The following is a 20,061-nucleotide window of genomic DNA, read 5'->3' as shown; positions in this document are numbered from 1 at the left end:
TCGGGTGGAAGGGAAGTAGCTGTGGGCTCCAGAGTAGAGGTGGGCCTTCTGCGTGGGATGAGGTGCGGCATTCCCCAAGGAGAGGCACCCTCAGAGTGGATGGGCCAGAGATGGTCTCTCCCTAGCCCTTCCAAATGGAGCCACATGCTGGGAGGGTGAGCTGAGGACATGGCCCAGCCCCTGTCTGACAGAAGAGGACATTGAGGCTCAGAGGGGTTAAGTGACTTCTCCAGGGTCAGTAACATCCCTGTTCTTGGGACTCAGCTGGGTTCTGAGTTTAGGAGAGCCCTTGGGCGGGTGGCAGGCAGCCTGCACTCTGGCCTCAGCCTAGACACTAGCTAGGTGGCCCTGGGGAAGTAACCTAACCTCTCTGAGTCTTGCCTTTGTCCCCATCTGCTGATGCCTTGGGGGCTTGGGAGATGGAGGCTGGGAGTGGGGAGGGCATGTGCATTGGCCTCAGTTGGAGCCATTCCTGTTTCTCTGCTTTCATGTCGGGCTTTTGCTCAAGGGAAGGTTCTGGGCCAAGATCACTGTCACCCATGCACCCCCACTAGGCTCGTTCAATCCCCATGTTATACATTCTTGGATCATGTTATAAGGAATTCCCTGGCCAGGAGGGTAGGAGAAAGGGGAGGGTGCTGGGCTACAGTTCTGCTCTCGGATAGGATGGGGGGGTCATAGAGCCCCCCAGCCTCTGGTGCCCAGGCTGGCTCTGGTGACTCCAGCCATGGTCCAGTGCCCAAGATGGCCAACGTCCTCCCATTGCAGCCAGAGCCCTCCATGCCCAACACTGCCTTGCTCATCAAGAACCCCTTGGCTGCCACCCATGAGTTCAAGCAGGCCTGCCAGCTCTGCTACCCCAAAACAGGTAATGTCACACCTTCATACTCCTCTACTCCTCTGCCCAGAGATACTAGGAATCCAAGAGTGTAGCCTCCCAGGATGACAGAACCGTAGTGTACCAGTCAGAGATAAGTGTGGGAAAAAAGGAGCCCCTCCGGGTATTTTGAGCAGGTGGGAGGTGGGGAGGTGTAGAACATGGGGTTTGGGGGCTTTCAAAATTGCCAGAAAGGCTAGAGGAGCAGAAGCCAGGAGTCTCCACTGGCCTCTAGGCTGCTCCTCCAGAAGCCAAGGACCAGAGTTGGGTTGTGCTGCTCTCACACCGGGGTCAGGGGCTGCTGGACCCTCTGGCCTGTATGACAGCCGCCCACAGCCCAGAGGCTGGTGCCCGGCCATGGAGTGGAGTCCAGCTGGCTGCTGCAGGAACACATTAGCCAGAGGAAATGTAGCCCCCACACCTCGTGCCACCTTTCCCTCACAGTCCACTTCTCCCATGAGTGCATCTCCCTGGGTGAATGCAAACCTAGCCTGGAGCCCAGATGGCAAAGGAGTCTGGGAAATGTAGTTCCTAGAGTCCCAGCCCCCAGATCCAAGGGAGGCAACAGAAACAGTTCAGAATGATGCCCAATGCTGGGAGACAATTTTCAGCACACCTGGAATCTCAGAATTCTAGTCTAAGACTCCTTGGCCAGAATCCCTGAAGAGTTAGTGTGATATTGCCTTGGGATGCTGGGGTTAAAAATCCTAGCAGTCTAGAATTCTCCATCTCAGGGCTATTAGAGTTGACAGGACCTTAGAGGTTGTCTAGTTGTCGTCCACTTCAGGGCCTCCCCTTCATTCCCCGGGCACATGCATGTCACCCGAGAGTTATCCCACCAAAGCACTCATGGACTTGCAGGGGCGGGGAGCAGGGCGCCATCTTGTTGGGTGGCTGTGCCCGTGATGAAGTTCTTCCTCACACGGACCTCAGACTGCTTCCCCAGTCCACACGCCCGCTGCCTCGTATGCCCTATGAACTGCCGTGCAGCTGGTGCTGGAACAGCATTGTCATACGGGGTCCCCACAGGGCTATTTCCCCATCGTCAGTGGGAAGGAGGCCCTGGGTCAGACACTTGGCAGGAGCGGGGCTGGGAGGGTGAATCCAAATAGCGCCCTTCCAGGCAGGACAAGAAAGGGGCGGGCCTGCTCTCTGCCAGGAGCTATCTTCCTCATTCCTTCTAGGGAAACACTAAAATGTCTGGCTCCCTGGAGAGTCAGAGTGGTGATGGAAGGGGTAGGTAGAGGGGGCTTCCCCTCAACCCGGGCCCCCTGTCTCTAGGGAGCACTTGGCTAGGAAGGGTGTGGCAGGAGCCGGCGGGAGGCCTGGCTGATGGAGGTAGGGCCCACTGCTTGGGTGCCTAGCTGTCACCCTTCAGCCCTCCACCTGAAACCTGTCTCTGTCCACGCATCCCCACAGGGCCCAGGGCGGGCGACTACACCTACCGCGAGGGCCTTGAGCACAAGTGCAAGCGGGACATACTGCTTGGCCGGCTCCGGAGCTCTGAGGACCAGACCTGGAAGCGGATCCGGCCCCGGCCCACCAAGACCAGCTTTGTGGGCTCCTACTACCTGTGCAAAGGTGGGTGGGCTGCGGCAGGGGCGGGCAGCGTGGCCGGGGCCGAGCTCCTCTCAGCTGTGGCTCTGCTCTTTGTCACCGGTAGAAGGAGGGGGACATTCATCGAGGATGAATCCCACGTCAGAAGGAGCATCTAGCTCCCTTGACCGCTCCACAGACCCAGGGGCGGGGGGGCTGGAACATTCGGGATGTTCTATTCCAGCTGAAGCCCTTACCAAGTGTGAGGGTCGGGCGGTGCGCGGAGAGCAGTTGCTGTCGGGGCTGCAGGGTCCCGAAGGGCTGTGGGAAAGGTGTGGGGAGAATCCGTGTAAAGCACATAAGACGGGTACATAGGATAGTAAAAGTCTTGATAAATATTAGTTTTTAAATATTATTGTGTTATTGTTGTCCCCACTTCTGGCTCCCGTCAATGTGGCCAGTATTTAATGGTCATTTGTCACGTACCTTATTTGCCAGCTTTGATTTCCCCAAGCAAGCGTCTTGGTGTAGTCTTCATGGCTCTATGCAAACAGGACATTGTTAAGTGCTTTATGGTGTTGCCTTTCTGTACCCACCATCACGCATCCTCACAACTCCGGGCTATGAAACTGAGCCTTCGGGAGGCTCCGCCTTTGTCCCCCCACCCAGCCGGTGGCAGTAGCCCCAGGCTCTCTGGAACAGCTCGCTGTTTTCCCAGCAGGATCTTAAGGACATGTTGCCTCTGGGCTTGAAGGTCTCAGCTCTCCCCTGGCCAGTGTGGATGAAGTCCAAATTCTGTGAGGCTTACAAGCCCCCCGTCTGCCCTCACCACTCCCCAAATACGCAGAACTCGGACTCCTTCGCACACTCCTTTGAACTTGATCAAGTGGCACCCAGATCTTGGGAAGCCATTCCCTACAGGGTTCCCCGCTGGGTGCAGAGCTGGTTCTCGCACAGAGCAGTCGGTGGTGATCGTCTGTGCATGGGCCCCCTTGTCCTTGTGTGCCAGCAGCCTGGCAGAGGGATGGGGCAGGGCAGACCTAGAGAGAGTGTGAGCAGGGGAGAGAAAGAAAAACAGTTTCCACCACCAGGAGATGGCAGGGCTCAGGGTTGTGAGCCTGCTGCCCTCCCAACTCCCTGGTCCCCAGGGGTTTTTTGTTTTGGGTTTTTTTTGTTTTGTTTTGTTTTAAAGTAGGTTCCACACCCAACATGGGGTTTGTACTCACAGCCCCAAGATCAAGAGTTGCCTGCTCTACTGACTGAGCCAGCCAGGCGCCCCTGGTCCCCAGGGGTTTCATTTATTATTTCACTTAATCCCCACAACAGCCCAGTGTTCTCTGTTTATGGGACAGACAGCTGAGGAATAACGGGGAATCCTAGCCCAGGACTGCTGGATTCCGAGGCCCAGGCCCTTAACCAATGCTATTTTCCTGGTGAATAATAAGAATAAAACCCCTTATGTTTATGTGGAGGCTTGTATTCATCTACAAAGCCCTTCGTCCCACTTCTCATCCTGCCTGACCAAGGATGAGGCCAAGGCGGCTTCGTGGGGTGGTCGAGTGGGATGACTGCATGCTTTGTAGATGGAAAATGCAGGTGCCCCCTTCAACACAGGTGTAGAGCAAAGAAGGGTCCTGGCCTGGGAAGGGCTTTCCCCAACTTGGCCACTCGGCCCCTCCTGAGTCCCGAGGAGCAGGCCTGCTGCAGTGGAGGTCCTGGGGGCTCTGCAGGCTGCCGTCCCGCCTGGCAGAACGTGTGTCCTGTTGCCTCTTTGCAGACATGATTAACAAGCAGGACTGTAAGTACGGGGATAACTGCACCTTCGCCTACCATCAGGAGGAGATCGACGTGTGGACAGAGGAGCGGAAGGGTACCCTCAACCGCGACCTGCTCTTTGACCCGCTGGGGGGCGTCAAGCGCGGCAGCCTCACCATCGCCAAGCTCCTTAAGGAGCACCAGGGCATCTTCACTTTCCTCTGTGAGGTACCCGCGCCCCCGCCCCACTCACCTGCCACCTTCACGGGCGATGGCACAGTTGGGGCTGGGGGAGGGGCTCCCTTATCAAATGTCAGTCCTGGCACCTGGGGGTTTGGGAGGCCTGACTTTAGAATCAGTAGGTCCTTAGACTGCCAGCAAGGGCCATAGGCCCTATCTTGCTAAAGAAAGAGAGAAAATCATTCCCACTCTTTCCGGATGGCCATCAGAGGCTCTGTGGGTACTCATCCCCCCCACGCCTCCTTGTCTAGCTGTGCTGGCTCTGATGCCCAGTACGCCTTCCTGCCCACTTCCCTGTGTTTCTGCATCTTGGGCCCTCTGCAGCTCAGCTCTGATCCCAGCAGCTCCAGCAAGTTGTCCTTAATTCCTTCCCTGGAGCTGCCACAGCAGACCCTGCTGGCCCCCTGCTTCCCTGCCTGATCAGAGCATGGTGAGGGCAGTAATGGCGTCAGGTCCCTCTCCGTGGAGCCAGAGCTCTGGACCCGGGTTGCTGGCAGGGTTGGTGCGGCTCAGCCCAACCTTGACCCGTTGCACAGCCAGCCCTTCCCCCCAACTCTCAGAGCAGGTGAACTGGCCGCTCCCTTCGGAGCTCCCAGCCAGCAGCTGCGTGTACTTTACAAAGCACTTGCGGTTCTGTTATGTCCTTTCTGAGCTTCACAGTGAGCCTGTGGGACAGCAGGTGTGGTCACCCCAGTTTCCCATTGAGGAAACTCAGGCTCAGAGACTTGGAGTTACCCCCCGCCCCAGGCGTCTGGAGTGGTGGGACCAGAGAGAGCCAAAGCCCAGGTTATCCGGGAGCTAGAGCCAGAGAGTGATGACCACGGAGCCCGAGGTGCCCTATCTCTCACTCCCCTGACTTAGAGCAGGGCTGGCAGGGACCCGGTCTGCCCCTCCGTGGGCGGCCGTGCTGGGTCCCAGCCCATCCCTTCCCCGGGAAGATCTGCTTTGACAGTAAGCCCCGGATCATCAGCAAAGGCACCAAGGACTCCCCGTCTGTCTGCTCCAACCTGGCTGCCAAGCACAGCTTCTACAACAACAAGTGAGTGGGACCCACGGCCTGGGCCTGGGAACAGGGGCCCACAGAGAGCCGGGGTACTCTAGATGCCTGGGGAGCCACAGACGCCGGGGGGCGGACCCAGGGTGTCAAGGCGAGGGGCGGAATATAGGGCTCAGATCCAGCATCTACCTGGAAAGGATGGAATCACATTTATCGAGATCTGTATTCCAAGCTTTTTCTTGGGTATTTTAACGATCTCCACGGTCCCGTAAGGAGAAGTTACAGTCTCTTTTGTACCGATGGGCTTAGAAGTAGCTCACTCAACATCTACGTGGCCACGCCTCTGACTTCCATCTGGCGCCCTCCACTATCATGACATCGGCGTCAGACAATGAGTGGGAGGGCCTGGGTCAGGCCTGGCCCCCACCTTTGCTCCCTCTGACCCCCCATGCCCCCGCATGGATGTTAGAGCCCAGGCCCTGGGTCAGACAAACCTGGGTCCACATCCAGCCTGGTCAATGCCTGTTTCATGTCTTGTGGCCCTTGGTTTTCCTGCCTGTGAAGTTGACAATGATCCCAGTCTCCCAGGGTTTCCGCGAGCATAATTAAAATCCTGTCCCACAAATCTGATATATTTGACTTGTGTTTTATCCTACCTACCAGACCATTCCTTCTGTAGCCCAGGAGAGCACCCCTTCCCCCCAGCGGCTCAAAATACCCTGTCATCTTTGTGCTCTCGCTGCAGTTCTGTGGGTTCCATATTTTCCTTACTCCCCTCCAAATCTAGCTGGATTGCAGAATTATGGGTTTTGGTTTTTTTTTTTTTTTCAAGATTTACTTATTTATTTCAGAGGGAGGGAGGGAGCATGAGCAGGAAGGGCAAAGGGAGAGAGAATCTCAAGCAGACTCCATGCTGAATGCGGAGCCCCACACCCAGGCTCAATCCCACGACCCCGAGATCACAATCTGCAGAGTTAAGTTTATGATTAGGAAATACGAACTAAAAACGACAACAAATAGTAAAATAAAATAAAATAAAATTGCCGTCCCAGAGGAGGTGCTCGATTATTATTATGGATGCAGGAGCAGCCCTGGAGCATCAAGATGGGAAACCTCCTTCTCCCACCCACGCGCACCCCCTTCTCCCAGCCTCCTAGCAGGTGGGATCTGTGCCCTCCTGCGGGCAGCGCCACCTTTGAGCTGGCCCTGGATTGAGGCCAGGGGAGGAGCTTACAGCTGGGACGGCCTAAGTGTAGGACCCCCACCTCTTGCCTACTGTGCTCTCTTGTTCTAGAAGCGTCTTGATAGGGCAGGAACACCGAGGGCGAAGCCCCTCCCCTCAGGCTGGCGCAGTACCAGGGATAGCAGCCCCGGCGGGAATGGTGGGGAAGGGGAGGGGGCCCGCAGACTACATCGCGCCCCGCCCTCTGCCCGCCAGGTGCCTGGTGCACATCGTCCGCTCCACCTCCCTCAAGTACTCCAAGATCCGCCAGTTCCAGGAGCATTTCCAGTTCGACGTGTGCCGCCACGAGGTGCGCTATGGCTGCCTGCGGGAAGACAGCTGCCACTTCGCCCACAGCTTCATCGAGCTCAAAGTCTGGCTGCTGCAGCAGTACTCAGGTGAGGGGGCGGGGGTGGGGGGGCGGGGGATGCGGGATTGGCTGAGGGCAGATGGGCCAGCCCGCGGCAGGTGGCAGAGGGAGTTCAGAGGGGCGGGTTCGGGGGGGGGGGTGTCTGCAGGAGCCCCTGTCCCCTAGACATCACGGAGGACACAAAGGCTCTGCTCTCAGGAAGCTTCCAGACTTAAAATGTCCTGGGTTTATCCCTAGCCAGGCACTGCCAGGGGAACACACCGGGAAAAGGGAGAGGGGGCAGAGCCAGGCTGCCTGGTTGGTCACCAGCAGGTCACTTCCCCTCGCTGAGCCTCCATTTGCCCACCTGTGAACTGGTGATCATAATCTCCATCTCAGGGCGCCTGGGTGGCTCAGTCGGTTAAGTGTCTGCCTTCGGCTCAGGTCATGATCCCAGGACCCTGGGATCGAGTCCCCCATCTGATGCCCTGCTCAGCAGGGAGTCTGCTTCTCCCTCTGCCCCTCCTCCCTGCTTGTTCTCCCTTTCTGTCTCTCAAAAATAAATTTAAAAAATCTTTAAAAAAAAAAACTCCACCTCAGAGCTGAGGAGATTAAAAGATACTTACTCGTTCATCTAATAGGGTGACGAGTACACCTGCCGTGTGTCAGGTCCCAAGCAAGAACTACTCGAGGTCCTTGCTCTCTGAGAACATCTGAGATCTATAAGCAAGGGCAAGACAGACAGTGTAGCAAGTAGGTAATCTGTTCTAGGACACACGTTTCCCTCACTGCGTATCGTGATGTAATTTAGCAGCATTGTTTTGGATGTAACATAAAATACTGGTGCATCTAACAATTGATGTCTTAGAGTTGGTGAAATAGGGTTATGTAACTTCAGACATGCTCAGTGCTGAGAGGAAAGTAAGGCAGAGCAATAGGATGGGGAGGGACTCAGGCAGGGGCATTTGGGATAAGATGGTCAGGGAGGGCCTCTGTGAGGACGTGGCATTTGAGCAAGGAAGGATAGGGAGAGCATGCCAGGCAGAGGGAAGAGCAAGGCTGGAGGCCCTGAGGTGGGAGCAAGCTTGGTACAGAAACACTGTCCGTGAGAGTGGAGCAGCTTAGTGCATGGTGGGAAGGGGGCCTGAGAGGTTGGTAGAGACCCGAGTGTGTAGAAGTCTCTAGGTCATACGTAGAGTCAGGATCGTTCTAAATATAATGTGCAAGATCTGGAGGGTTTAAGTGGGTGGAGGTATACGATCTGATCAATATTTTTTAAAACTATCTCTGGCTACTGGGTGGAGGATAGAGGGGTGAGGGCGGACAGAGGGGGACCAGGGAAGGTGTGGCTCCAGCCAGGGTGATAGTGGCGGGGTTGGAAGGAGTGATCAGATTCTGGGGATATGTTGATGGTGAAGCCAACAGGAGTGGTTGATGGACCAGCTGTGAAGTATGAGACAAAGGATGGCATCAAGGTCACCTGCAAGGTTTTTGACCAGAGTAACTGGAAGGATGGGGTTGCTGTGTTCTCAGAAGGGGAGGCTGTAGGAGGACCAGGTTTGGGGGGCTCCCATCAGGGCTCAGTGTGGGACGTGGGGAGCTGCCTCTTGGACTGCAAGTGGAGATGTCGAGTGGGCAGCCAGATGTGGAAGTCTGGAAGTTCACAGGAGAGGTCTGGGCTGGCGATCTGTATTTGGGAATCCTCAGCAAGAAAATGGGTGTCAACACAGTGCCTGGCCCAGAGTAAGCCCCCAGTGACAAGCGGTCACCGTGGAGCAGTATCCACAGGACAAGGTCGAAAAGAAATCATCCTGCGAAAGGGCCTGGAGGAGATGGGAGAGGCTTTAAGCTGTACCTCAGAGGGTGGGTTCCGTAGTCAGTCAGATTGGGAAGGTCTGGGCCACCAGGTTCGGGTGTCTGCCCCTTTGCGGACCTGCAGTAAAGAACAGCGGCCCCTCAGTGAGCTAGTGAGCCAGGCGAGGCCAGGCCCAGAGCCCTAAGAACAGTGGGCTAGAGGCTGCCAAGCAGGAGTCAGGCCTGAGACCCCACTGAGGGAGGTGGGGGTCAAGAAGGGTGCTGAGCAGCTGGGGGGACCCTGGCATGAAGGCAGGGGAGTCACTGTGCCATGCTGCAGGGCCAACACCTTTCTCCTGCATTTCCCCACTCTTGGCTGCATTTGATTCTCCTGTCCCCCATGAGGGCTTGGAGCAGGTCCTCCATTCCCAGCTGCAGGTGAACAAACAGGCCGAGAGAGGATGAGTGCTTCCCCTGCTCCCCATGTCTTTCTGTGGTAGGGCCTGGCTGGGGACTGGGGCTCCTTCGCCTGGGCCTGGGTGGCTCCCTGCAGATCTCCCACCTCCCTCCTCGCTGAGCTCCTTCATGGACGCCCGTGTCTGGTCCCGCCCTCCACAGGCATGACCCACGAAGACATCGTCCAGGAATCCAAGAAGTACTGGCAGCAGATGGAGGCCCATGCAGGGAAGGCCAGCAGCGGCTTGGTGAGGCCCTCGATCGGTGTTGGGGGTGGGATCGGGTCCCCGAGGCCCATTCCCCATCCCTTTAACGGAACCTAATTTCAGACTTACCAGAAAATTATCAGAATAGTACGAAGAATTAGTGTATACCCGTTTCTGGATTCCCCAGTTAGTAACTATTTTACCACATTCCACACTCACTTCGTCCTGTGTGTGTGTGTGTGTGTGTGTGTGTGTGTGTGTGTGTGGACATCCACACATAGACATTTGTATACAATTATATACGTATCTTCTTCTGAACCATTTGAGAGTAAGTAGTAGACATGATGCCTCATCACCCCGAAATACTTCAGTATCTGTTTCCTAAAAATAAGGACACTGTCTTACAAATAACCACAAGACAATTATCAGCATCACAGAACTAACATTGGTGTAATTTTTCAGATTATGGTGTCCTATTATTTAGTTTTTGTGACTCGTCCCTAAATCCCAAGGGACGCTGCATTCATGTGTTGTCTAGTCTCTCTCTCTCTCTCTCTTTTTTAAAGATTTTATTTATTTATTTGAGAAAGAGAGAGGGACAGAGAGAGCACAAGTGGGGAGGAGGGGCAGAGGGAGAAGGAGAAGCAGAGTCCCCGCTGAGCAGGGAGCCCGACTCGGGACTCGATCCCAGGACCCTAAGATCATGACCTGAGCCGAAGGCAGAGGCTTTACCAACTGAGCCGCCCCGGCGCCCCTGTCTAGTCTCTTTTAATCTAGAGCAGACCCCAGTCTTTCTTGTTTTGCATGACGCTGATGGTGTTGCGGAGCAGTTGTCCTGTGAAAGGCCCATCATCCGTTTGGGATTGTCTGATGGTTCCTCAAATCCCAGAGGGGATGTTACGTTCTCGGCTCACTCGTCAGGAGGCTCATCATCTCGATGTGTCCCTTTACTGGTGATCACTTGGTTAAAGGCACCTCCACTATAAATGTTTCTCTCCTGTGAAGTTACGTTTTTCCCCCTTTGTAATGAATAAGTATCTTCTAGGGAGGGTCCTTGAGACCGTGTACATATCCTGGTGCTCCTCCCCACTGACCGTGTCGTCTCCCATCTCTCCTGATCCTCACCCTGCTCCTGGAGAAGTGAGCTGTGGCATTGTAGCGTGTGCAGATAGGGAAACTGAGTCTCAGAGCATGCTAGAGACTAACCCAGGGGCACACTTACTGGAGTAAATGCCTGGTTCTCTGACATCTTGTCCAGAGCTCGCTCTGCTCCCCCACACCCGGCACCATTCCTGCCACTCCTGAGGATTCCTCACCCATAAAATGGGGATCGTAATCCTGTCTGCCATCTCCCAGGGTGGGCATGAGGGTCACAGAAGCTGACTAGGCTGCAGCTTGCTGAGTTCCTGCTCTGCACTGGGCCCCGTGCCTTCCCCAGTCCTCACATCCTCCCCAAGAGGTAGGGACCATTGTGGCCCTGGGTGACCGCGGGGACAGAGGGGTGGTCTCAGGCCCAAGAGATAGGGTGAGGTGAGGCCTCCGTGCCATCCACACATGAGGGACGACCCCCTCCCCAGGCCCACCTACTGGTCGCTTTGGGAGAAGGCTGGGTCCCTGGCCCCTCCTGAGGCCGGCGTGGGTGTGGCAGTGAGCCAGGGAGCAGGGCAGGCTGGCCCACAGGGCTGCCTGATCCCCTTGGGACTTCCCCTCTCTCTCCCTAGCCCATCTTTCTGCTACTTTTTCTTTCTCTCCCCGCTTCCTGATTGCTCCCCTCCCTGTCCCTTCCTGTGCTGTCCTCTTCTCCCTTCCCCCTCCCTGCCATGTGGTTTGTTTTTTGTTCCTGGCCAGGATCCCGGCTGGAAGGCAGTGAGGGGCTTGGGTTGGACCTGCAGTGTTATCTTCTAAGAGAACTCGGAGTCCTCACCACCTCCTACCCCTTCTTCCTCCTCAGGGCTACCGCCAGGGTCCCCAGGTGCCATGACACCTCCTCTTGCTGCCAGAGCCCCCCCACCCCCCCAGCCCACCCAAGATGTCACTCTTGGGCCTGGCTCAGGAACAGGGCTACTGTGCCTGGCCTGGCCACGACCAGGGCCTAAGGCGTCCTGCTTGTCTGCCGTCTGAGGGCGGGGCCGGCGCCACCGTGAGGCCGAGGATGAGGTGCCAGGGTCGAAGCTGCTCGGGCGCAGTGCCCATGGCAACGCAGCTGTGCCATCCCACAGAGAGGCACGAGCACCCGCCTCTCACCAGCTTCCTGTCCTCGGGCCACTTACCCGAGGGTGGATTAGTGACCTCTCTGAGCCTCCGCTTCTATCCAGTCAAGTGGGAATGAACCCATCTACCCCCCAGGGCTGCAGCAAGGGGTTGGTGAAAAGGGAAGTTCAGTGAACCGGCATGGCTGTTCATGAGAGCCGTCCCCACATACCTCACCTGTGAAATGGGTCCCCTCAGGCTTCTGTGAGAATCCAGTAGAACACCTGGAAATCAGGAGTGATGTGGAGAACCTCCTGCCCGCTCTAGCACAGGCCGTGCCCCAGTTACAAAGGTCTGCTTTTACCTTGTCACTGAGGTGACGTGGGGGTCATCCTGGGGCCGAGCCAAGCTGCGAGTCATCCAGCACCGGGCCAGGCGTCAGTGAACACACGTGGACAGAACCCCTTCCTCTCAAGGACAGGCCCTGAGCTAGGTAGTGACAAGCACATAGGGTACTCCCATGGTGGGGGACAGCCTGGAGGAGAGAGAGCCGCCTGGAGGGGTGACCCCACGTCTGAGGCTCCAGGGAGGACAGGGAGACTCTAGGTAACAGGAGAGTCAGTAGGTTAGCCAACACAGCTGGGTGAGGGGGTTGAAAGTGGCAGAAGACAAGGGTGCGTGGGCATGTTTCCCACCTTTCATCCCCCACCCCATCCCAGGGTGCAGAAGAGCAGGCCCTCCTGCCTGCAAAGGAAAGGCTAGAGCAGAGAATGGGGAATGAACACGGTGAGGCCTTCAGGAGTCCGGGGCCGCCCAGAAGCCTGTGCCACCACCCAAGGCAGGCTTCCCACCTGGGCCCTGCTGTCCACCAGGCCCAGCCCTCATAACGAGCTGGGTTTCTCAGGTACTGTGGGAGCTCCTAGAATGGGCAGCTGCCACCTAGGAGAGCGCGAGCGAAGGCTTCCTAAAGGCGGTGGTGCTCAAGCTGAGTTTGGAAAGTTTCCAGAATCAGCCTGATGAATTACAGAGGAAGGGCATTCCAGGCAGAGGGAACAGCATGTGCAAAAGCATGCCATGCTCAGGGACATGCCAGCAGCTCCAAAGAGCAGACCACTGGGGACTAGCCAGACAAGGCGGAGAGTAGCTGATTGGGAATCGGGAGCCCCGTCCCAGGCCTGGCTCCCACACTGAGAGGCCAGGGGCCCTAGAGTTATTTCCCTCTGGGAAGCGGTAATGGGCTCGCTCATTCTAGGGCTGTAACACTCGTGCATGCCACCTGCATGACAGACCCCAGGCCTCAGCTCTAATGCCTTTGGATTCACCAGCCTCTTTCCCCAACAGGGCGCTCCTCGGACGCATGGACCCAGCACCTTTGACCTGCAGATGAAGTTTGTGTGTGGCCAGTGCTGGAGGAACGGGCAGGTGGTAGAGCCTGACAAAGACCTCAAGTACTGCAGTGCCAAGGCCCGGCACTGGTGAGCCAGGCGCCAGGCGGGGATGGGCTGGGGGGGCCCACCCGAGCAGCACGAATAAGGAGGCCGGGGCGCTCTGTGGACGTCACACAGCCAAGGCCCTGCCCCGGGCTGCCCCCAACAAGCCCCTCCTCTGTCCTACAGCTGGACCAAGGAGCGGCGGGTCCTTCTGGTGATGTCAAAGGCCAAGAGGAAATGGGTGTCGGTGAGGCCCCTGCCTTCCATTCGCAACTTCCCACAGCAATACGATGTGAGCGCCGGGAATGGGGTGCAGGGTGGTGGTGGGAGCTCAGATGTGGCGGCTGAGGGGCCCCAAGCTGGTGCTATACCAGAATCCGGTGGGACTCAGCCGGCTCTCCCCATGCCCACCCTGCAGCTCTGCATCCACGCGCAGAGCGGCCGCAAGTGCCAGTACGTGGGGAACTGCTCCTTTGCACACAGCCCGGAGGAGAGGGACATGTGGACCTTCATGAAAGAGAACAAGAGTGAGTGCAAGGGCAGGCCCAGTGACCCTGTATTGCCAGACACCGCCACCCATCAGCAGGCCCAAGAGCTCCTGCTCCCTCTCCCTCTGCCACCCCAGACCATACCCTCTCTGCGTCCTCCTGACAGCAAGGCCTGGGGTGCCCCCAGCTCCCAAGTCTGGGGTTGGGGGGAGGGGGAGGGGGCAGAATGGAGGGAGGATCCCCTCCCACCGAGCACCCTGTCCTCTCCTTCCTACCAGTCCTGGACATGCAGCAGACCTATGACATGTGGCTGAAGAAACACAACCCAGGGAAGCCAGGGGAAGGGACCCCAATCAGTTCTCGGGAAGGAGAGAAGCAGATCCAGATGCCCACGGACTACGCTGACATCATGGTAACGGCCTCGAACACGCTCGGCCCGGGTCTGAGCCTGCTCTGGGAGGGCGTGGGGAGGGCCCGGCCTCCCCGGGGGGACGGTCCGGGCCGAGGGGTGAGGAATGGGCACCCATGGCGACTGTGCCCCCAGATGGGCTACCACTGCTGGCTCTGCGGCAAAAACAGCAACAGCAAGAAGCAGTGGCAGCAGCACATCCAGTCCGAGAAGCACAAGGAGAAGGTCTTCACGTCCGACAGCGACGCCAGCGGCTGGGCCTACCGCTTCCCCATGGGCGAGTTCCGGCTCTGCGACAGGTGCTCCTGGGGAGGCCGGGGCCGTGGGGTGGGCACGGTGGGACCCGGTGGGCAGCAGGGTGGGCGCCAGCCCTGGCTCCCCTTGGCCTGGAGTAGCATGCAGAGGGGGGTGTCCTCAAGCAGCTGCTCCTGAATGTGACGAGCATGGGGGCAGGGCGGGGTGGGATGGGGTGGGCTCAGAACTGCCAGACCCCCACCTGCAGCCCTGTGGCAGGTCCTAGAGAAGGCTGGGATGTGCCAACTTTCACCCGGACTGAGGCCGCCCGGGGAAAGGCTGGGGGGAGGTTAAGCGGCCGGCCCCAGGTCCGCAGCCCGTGGTGCAAAGGGCACCGGGGCTTGGGCAGTGAGCCTCCTGCTGCCCACAGGCTCCAGAAGGGCAAGGCCTGCCCAGATGGGGACAAGTGCCGCTGCGCTCACGGGCAGGAGGAGCTCACCGAGTGGCTGGACCGGCGTGAAGTGCTGAAGCAGAAGCTGGCCAAGGCCCGTAAGGATATGCTTCTGTGCCCACGGGATGACGACTTTGGCAAATACAACTTCCTGCTGCAAGAGGATGGGAGTGCCGCTGGTGCCACCCCAGAAGCCCCTGTGGCCGCCGCTGTCACTGGGGAGTAGGGCCAGCTCTGGGCCTCGGGTGAAGTCCTAGGGTCGGGCGGGGGTGGGGACAGAGGGCCTGATAGGAGGGCCAGGGCAGGCCAGGGCTGGGGGTGGGGGGCCGCCCTCCTCAGGCAGCCCCCGGCCCCCTGGGGCCCTGTCCATCCTCTCTGCCCCCACCACCTGTGTGCATACCCAGGTGCACGTGCTGCAGCCCGAAGCGGTCCCAGGGTCCTCATCCTGCTGGAACCCTGGGCAGATACCCCCCACCCCCCGGCTCTCCTGGTTGGGGAGGGAGAGGCCTGACTGACCCCTCCAGCTTCAGCCTACAGCTTTAACTTCTGTCTGGTCCTAAAGGGGGCCCAGAGCTCAGGGCTGGGGAGCCTGGGGTCCCCACTTGAATCTTCAGCGGGATTCCTTTCCATGCCTCACCCCCACCCTCCCCCACCCTCCCCCACCTCCCCCAGGGGGCAGATCAGGACACAACAGAGGGCTGGAGGCCCCAATTAGCTTTAAAATGCAGCCCCAGGATGGAGCTGGGAACACAGTCCTGGTCGCTCGCCCACTGGGGCCTCAGTTTCCCCTCTGGTTGGCAGAGTGGGAGGGGCTGGGCTTGATGATCTCTGGAGCCTCTCCAGTCAGGCCACCAGCCCAGCCCTCTTCCTTGTGGGCCACTGAATATAGACTGTAGGTGCTCAGAGTCCTTAGAGATGACTCAGCCCAAATGCCCTTATTGCAGAGAGGGAGACTAAGGCCTGGAAGGGATGGGTGACCTGCCCAGGGTCTCCAGCCCAAGGCACAAAGTAGAGCCAGGAGGCAAACTAGTCAAAAGGCTAAGGGCCAGTTGTCTGCCGGAGCCTCCGGGCTCTTAGCAGGAATATGACAGTCTCTGAATCGGTATGCATTGGGGTCCCAGGCAGTGCCCCCTGTGGGCTGAGGAAGGGAGGCTCAGGGGGTTGGTCGTGTCAGCACTTTGTAGAGGGACTTCCCCTCCTGAGGGTGGTTATGGGGAGTGTAGCAGCATGTTACTGCCCATGCCCACTTCAGGTGGTGGTAACGGGCAGGGCACCCATGGGCTCGCTTCTGCAGGATGAACTGGAAGGAAGGGGAAGGGTGGGGGTCAGGGAATATGGAGAGAAGGGAGATGATGCTGGGCACCAGGGGCCATTCTAGGATCGGACACAGCCCCTCTTTCTTGGGGACCCAGCATGGCCCTCTCCCCCTTCTCCCCAGACCTAGACGTACAGTTGCGCCTGTCTGTCCTAGCCCTCCCTGACTCCCGGCCCTGCCAGCTGCCTGGCACCTCAGCCGACCCCCAGCCCCTGCCCCCAGCCGCCAAGCCCTCTCCCATCCCTCTCGTCTGACCTGTCTGCGTGCACCCCCTCCTCTCCATCCCACCCCCTGTGGGCAGACCCAGCCTCCCCTGGTTCCCGAGACATTCCAGAATGTCCCACGTGGTTGGCACAAGGAGTGGGGCCCCCCGGAAGGAACCAGGGACCACAGCTGAAGTTGGGGGTGGGGGTGAGACAGAGAGAATGGAATCCCCCTCATTTCTCCTCATGCAAGGATCGATAGTGAGCGATGATTTGATTCTGGGCACCCCGGGCACAGAGAACACTGTTCCTCTTGCCGTCACTGCCCAGCCTTCCCCAGTAATTGTGGCATGCACCCTTTCCTCTCCCTGCCCCCTTCCCCCAGCAGGCCGGCACCGTGGTGCTGGTGGCATGACTGGAGGGGAGGAGAGACCACACCCAAGGTGGGGGCCGTGGCTGTGAATGTCGATGACACTTGTTTTCCCTGATCCGTGGTGTTGCAGTCTGTCGTCACCAGCCTCGTTTTTAGTGTGTATATATGTCGCCCCCGTGATGCATATATACACAGGTATTAAATATATCGCTCTATATAATATTATATATGTGTGTGGTATCCAAGGAATCACTTCTAATGAGGGCTAAAGATAAAGAATTTGGCCAGAAAATGCAGCCATCCTGGTGTAATTAAGAGGGATTTTTCAGATGCAGGGACTTGGAGCCGCGGGTTGGAGGTGGTTTGGCAGCAGGGGCAGGAGTGGCCCTGCCTGGGCCCAGTTTCCAGACCACTCGGCCTCACCGGGAGAGAGCAGTGGTGCTCCAGGAAAGAAAATGCTTGGTGTTTGTCTCCCACCCAGAATAGGATTAGAGTCCAGATTTTTCTTCTTCAACCTGTTATCTGTCCAGGGGCCCTTGGAATCTGGGGCTCCCTGGCCTGGCCAGAGCTGGGTCCCCCACAGTTGGGAAGAGAGCAAGAGGCAGGGGGCGGGGGGACAGGAGTCCACTTTGAATGATGAGGGTGATTATTTCAGTCGCGACCCCGACTGGGAGGCTTGGAGAGTTGAATCAGGGGCCTATGCCCACTGCCAGCAGGCAGAGACAAGACTTCGAACGTGGTGGGGGGGGCAGGTGCCCCCGATGTGTGTGTCCCTTTGGGGTGGGGGAAAGAGGGATGCTGCATTTCTCAGCTGGGCAGTAATCAATTTAATGGTCCTTTTAAAATGTCTGTGTATTAAAAATTTAAGAATACCACACTTTAATATTAAATATTCATAAGGTCTAGTATCTTGATAATAATGTAGATGTTTTAATAACAATTTTTGTCCTTCTTTAAATAAAATGAAAGAAACTTGATTCTTTTAGCCTTTGTTCTAGAAAATAAACGTGTGTGCTTTGACCTCTTTCCCCGAGGTGTCGCTCCTGTTCCTCCCTGTCTGGCACTTGTGCCTGGGGGCCTGGGCTGCTCTGTACCCGTGGGGCAGAGCTGCCGGCTGCTGGGCATGCCTAAAGGCGGACATTCCAAGGGGTGAGGGGCAGAAGGTCTGTGTCCCTGTGTAAACAGGGCAACCCAGCTGACCCCAGCTCCAGCAGCACCTCGGCTGGCGGGGACAGGCTGTACTGTGTACAAGTGGGCCCAGCAGCCACCCTTCGCCTGCTGCAGCCTGCCCACTCACAGCCCTCCGCATGGGGCTGTCCAGAGGTGCCCGCACCTCCCTGCTTCGATCAAGGGCACTGTCTTGAGTTCCAGAGGGCTGGCTCTGTGCCCTTTCTGGGTGTGGCTTTTCCAGAAAAGTAAGGGGCCATGCCATGCTTCGGGATAGGATTCTGGCTGCACCCTGGACTCGTCTGGGCCCAGAATTCTCATCTTTAGAAGGAGAGAGTATATTAGATTGGGAATTCTCGATCGGGGAAGCCCATATCTGCTGGGGTGAGAGGTACTTTTCCAGATCTCTTGCATCATGCGTGTTGCAGGTGATGGAGGGGAATCCTGATGGGAGGGGCTGCGTGTGTTCAGGAGCGAGCTCTCCCCGGAAGGCTTGCAACTGCAGTGTGGAGTGGCACTAGGAACAGGGGTTCAAGGCCTATGAATTCTCCACGGGCGGAGTCATCTGGGCCAGATATGCGCAGGGGCTCGGGTGTTGATAAATGACCAGAAGAGCAAGAGAAACCACCAACTTGACTGAGCACCTTCCGTGCATCAGGCACTGGATACGGCGTGTCTGTGCTCTACGACAACCCGAACGTCTGACGTCCACCTCTTCCATTCAGCAGAGGCTCCGAGGACCCTCAGAAAGGAGACAATGAAACAAGGACCACTGGGAACTGAGTGACTGGTAAAGGTCTCTTCAGCACTGATGCTCTGGGGTTCTCGGCACCCTTGGCAGCACCGTGAAAAACCAGAGCGGCATGGCAAGGTACCACTCCCAAAGGAAAAATGCAGACCCGTCCTCAGGCTGGAGAGATCGAGAACCTGCATCCGGACCTCCCTTGAAGTCAGAAAAATCAAGGAAAGTAAGATAAGCAGGACCTCAGTGGACCTGGTGGACGAAATTCTTAAATTCTCTACATTCACCTAAATTCTCTTCTGGTCCTCCTTCAGCTCAGGTTGCTAAATAGTCACTGAGCACCCACGCCACCTCAGGTCCTGGGGACACGGTTACTGAAGAAACGTGGCTTCCCTTGGCCATACAGACCTACGTGGGGAGTGTAGGAAGGTAGGGCAGGCACAGTGGCGGGGGGGTACTCCAGGTGCCAGATCCAGGGAGGGCTTCCTGAAGGAGGTGAAACTGGACTAGAGGCTTAGAAAGATTGTATCACTGTCTGCAATGTGCACTTACTGTCCTGCATCTTTCTTTTTCTATTGTATTTCACATGTGCGTCTCTAAGCCCTGAGGCAAGCTAGGTATTTACGGTCAGTGGCCGACACTTCGTCCCTCAAGGGGCCAGAGCTGGCTTGAGCAGCCTCCAGTTAGTGAGCACATGTCCGTTTCTGGTCGTCACTCCTGTGGGAAGGGCCGCAGTGAGCACGCCACCACCATGGGGCCCCAGCAGGCTCCTCCCTGCGTCTGGGGAAGCTGCTTCTGAGGGCCACCTGGGCAGGTTGGGTGGCTGTCAGGGACCTGCAGGTGGGTGGGGGGAAGCTCTGCACCTCTCTAGAGAAAACCCTTGAGGGCTCTGCCAGAAACTGGGTCCACATAATACCCCCCACCGGGGAGCCATATGCAGCCAGCGTCAGACCTAGGAGCCAGGAAACGCAAGAAGTGCAGACAGTCCCAACATGGCCGCCTTGAGGCCCCTTCCAAATATCTCCAGGTTTCTATGCGGCCTCCCCTCTCCCTATCTCTTGCCACTTGACCCATCAACCCGCTGATGCGGCTCCTGTGTGACCATAGGTGACACTGCCAGCTGGACACCCCAGGTGCAGAGTAGGGGTGCCACGTGGACTGACTTGCATGAAAATCCCCTAAGGGTAGGGACCTGCCTGGCCGGGTTTGGTACTTAACTTTGAATCCCTCACAAGGTCTAAGCTGGTGCCCGGTACACACTAAGCACGCACTTACGGTCTTAGACGCTTAGTTCATTTGTACAATGAAAGGGTTCTTCAGAGGGGCACTTGGTGGCTCAGCCGGTGAAGCGTCTGCCTTCCGCTCAGGTCATGATCTCGGAGTCCTGGGATGGACCCCCAGGTTGGGCTCCCTGCTCAGCGGGGAGTCTGCTTGTCCCTCTCCCTCTGCCCCTCCCCCCCACTCATGCTTTTTCTCTCTCTCTCAAATAAATAAATAAAATCTGAAAGAACGAGAGAGGGACGGAGGGAGGGAGGAAAGGGAAGGGAAAGGGAAAGGGAAGGAAGGAAGGAAGGAAGGAAGGAAGGAAGGAAGGAAGGAAGGAAGGAAGGAAGAAAGAAAGTTCTGC

At 57.5% G+C, this 20,061-nt stretch overlaps 1 protein-coding gene across 3 annotated transcripts in view; it reads left to right on the top strand.

The window, feature by feature from the left end:
• The window catches only part of ZC3H7B (zinc finger CCCH-type containing 7B), a 55,900-nt gene extending 38,398 nt beyond the window's left edge, over positions 1 to 17,502 (top strand). For all 3 annotated transcript variants that reach the window (XM_087868675.1, XM_087868674.1, XM_087868673.1), the window contains 12 exons: positions 769 to 868; positions 2,297 to 2,458; positions 4,191 to 4,396; positions 5,347 to 5,447; positions 6,844 to 7,025; positions 9,389 to 9,474; positions 12,964 to 13,097; positions 13,239 to 13,344; positions 13,471 to 13,579; positions 13,819 to 13,952; positions 14,085 to 14,248; positions 14,614 to 17,502. In XM_087868675.1, coding sequence (XP_087724801.1) covers positions 769 to 868; positions 2,297 to 2,458; positions 4,191 to 4,396; positions 5,347 to 5,447; positions 6,844 to 7,025; positions 9,389 to 9,474; positions 12,964 to 13,097; positions 13,239 to 13,344; positions 13,471 to 13,579; positions 13,819 to 13,952; positions 14,085 to 14,248; positions 14,614 to 14,860 — 1,731 coding nt within the window. In that variant the 3' untranslated portion in view covers positions 14,861 to 17,502. The remainder of the gene's footprint in view (positions 1 to 768; positions 869 to 2,296; positions 2,459 to 4,190; positions 4,397 to 5,346; positions 5,448 to 6,843; positions 7,026 to 9,388; positions 9,475 to 12,963; positions 13,098 to 13,238; positions 13,345 to 13,470; positions 13,580 to 13,818; positions 13,953 to 14,084; positions 14,249 to 14,613) is intronic.
• The last annotated feature ends 2,559 nt before the right edge of the window (positions 17,503 to 20,061 follow it).

This window comes from Ursus americanus, chromosome 17, assembly GCF_024610735.1.
Source record: "Ursus americanus isolate L20-20 chromosome 17, mUrsAme1.1.p, whole genome shotgun sequence".
In the NCBI taxonomy this organism is placed as follows: Eukaryota; Metazoa; Chordata; class Mammalia; order Carnivora; family Ursidae; genus Ursus; species Ursus americanus.
The sequence above is the reverse complement of the archived record's forward strand: the minus strand, read 5'-3'. Positions and strand labels throughout refer to the sequence as shown.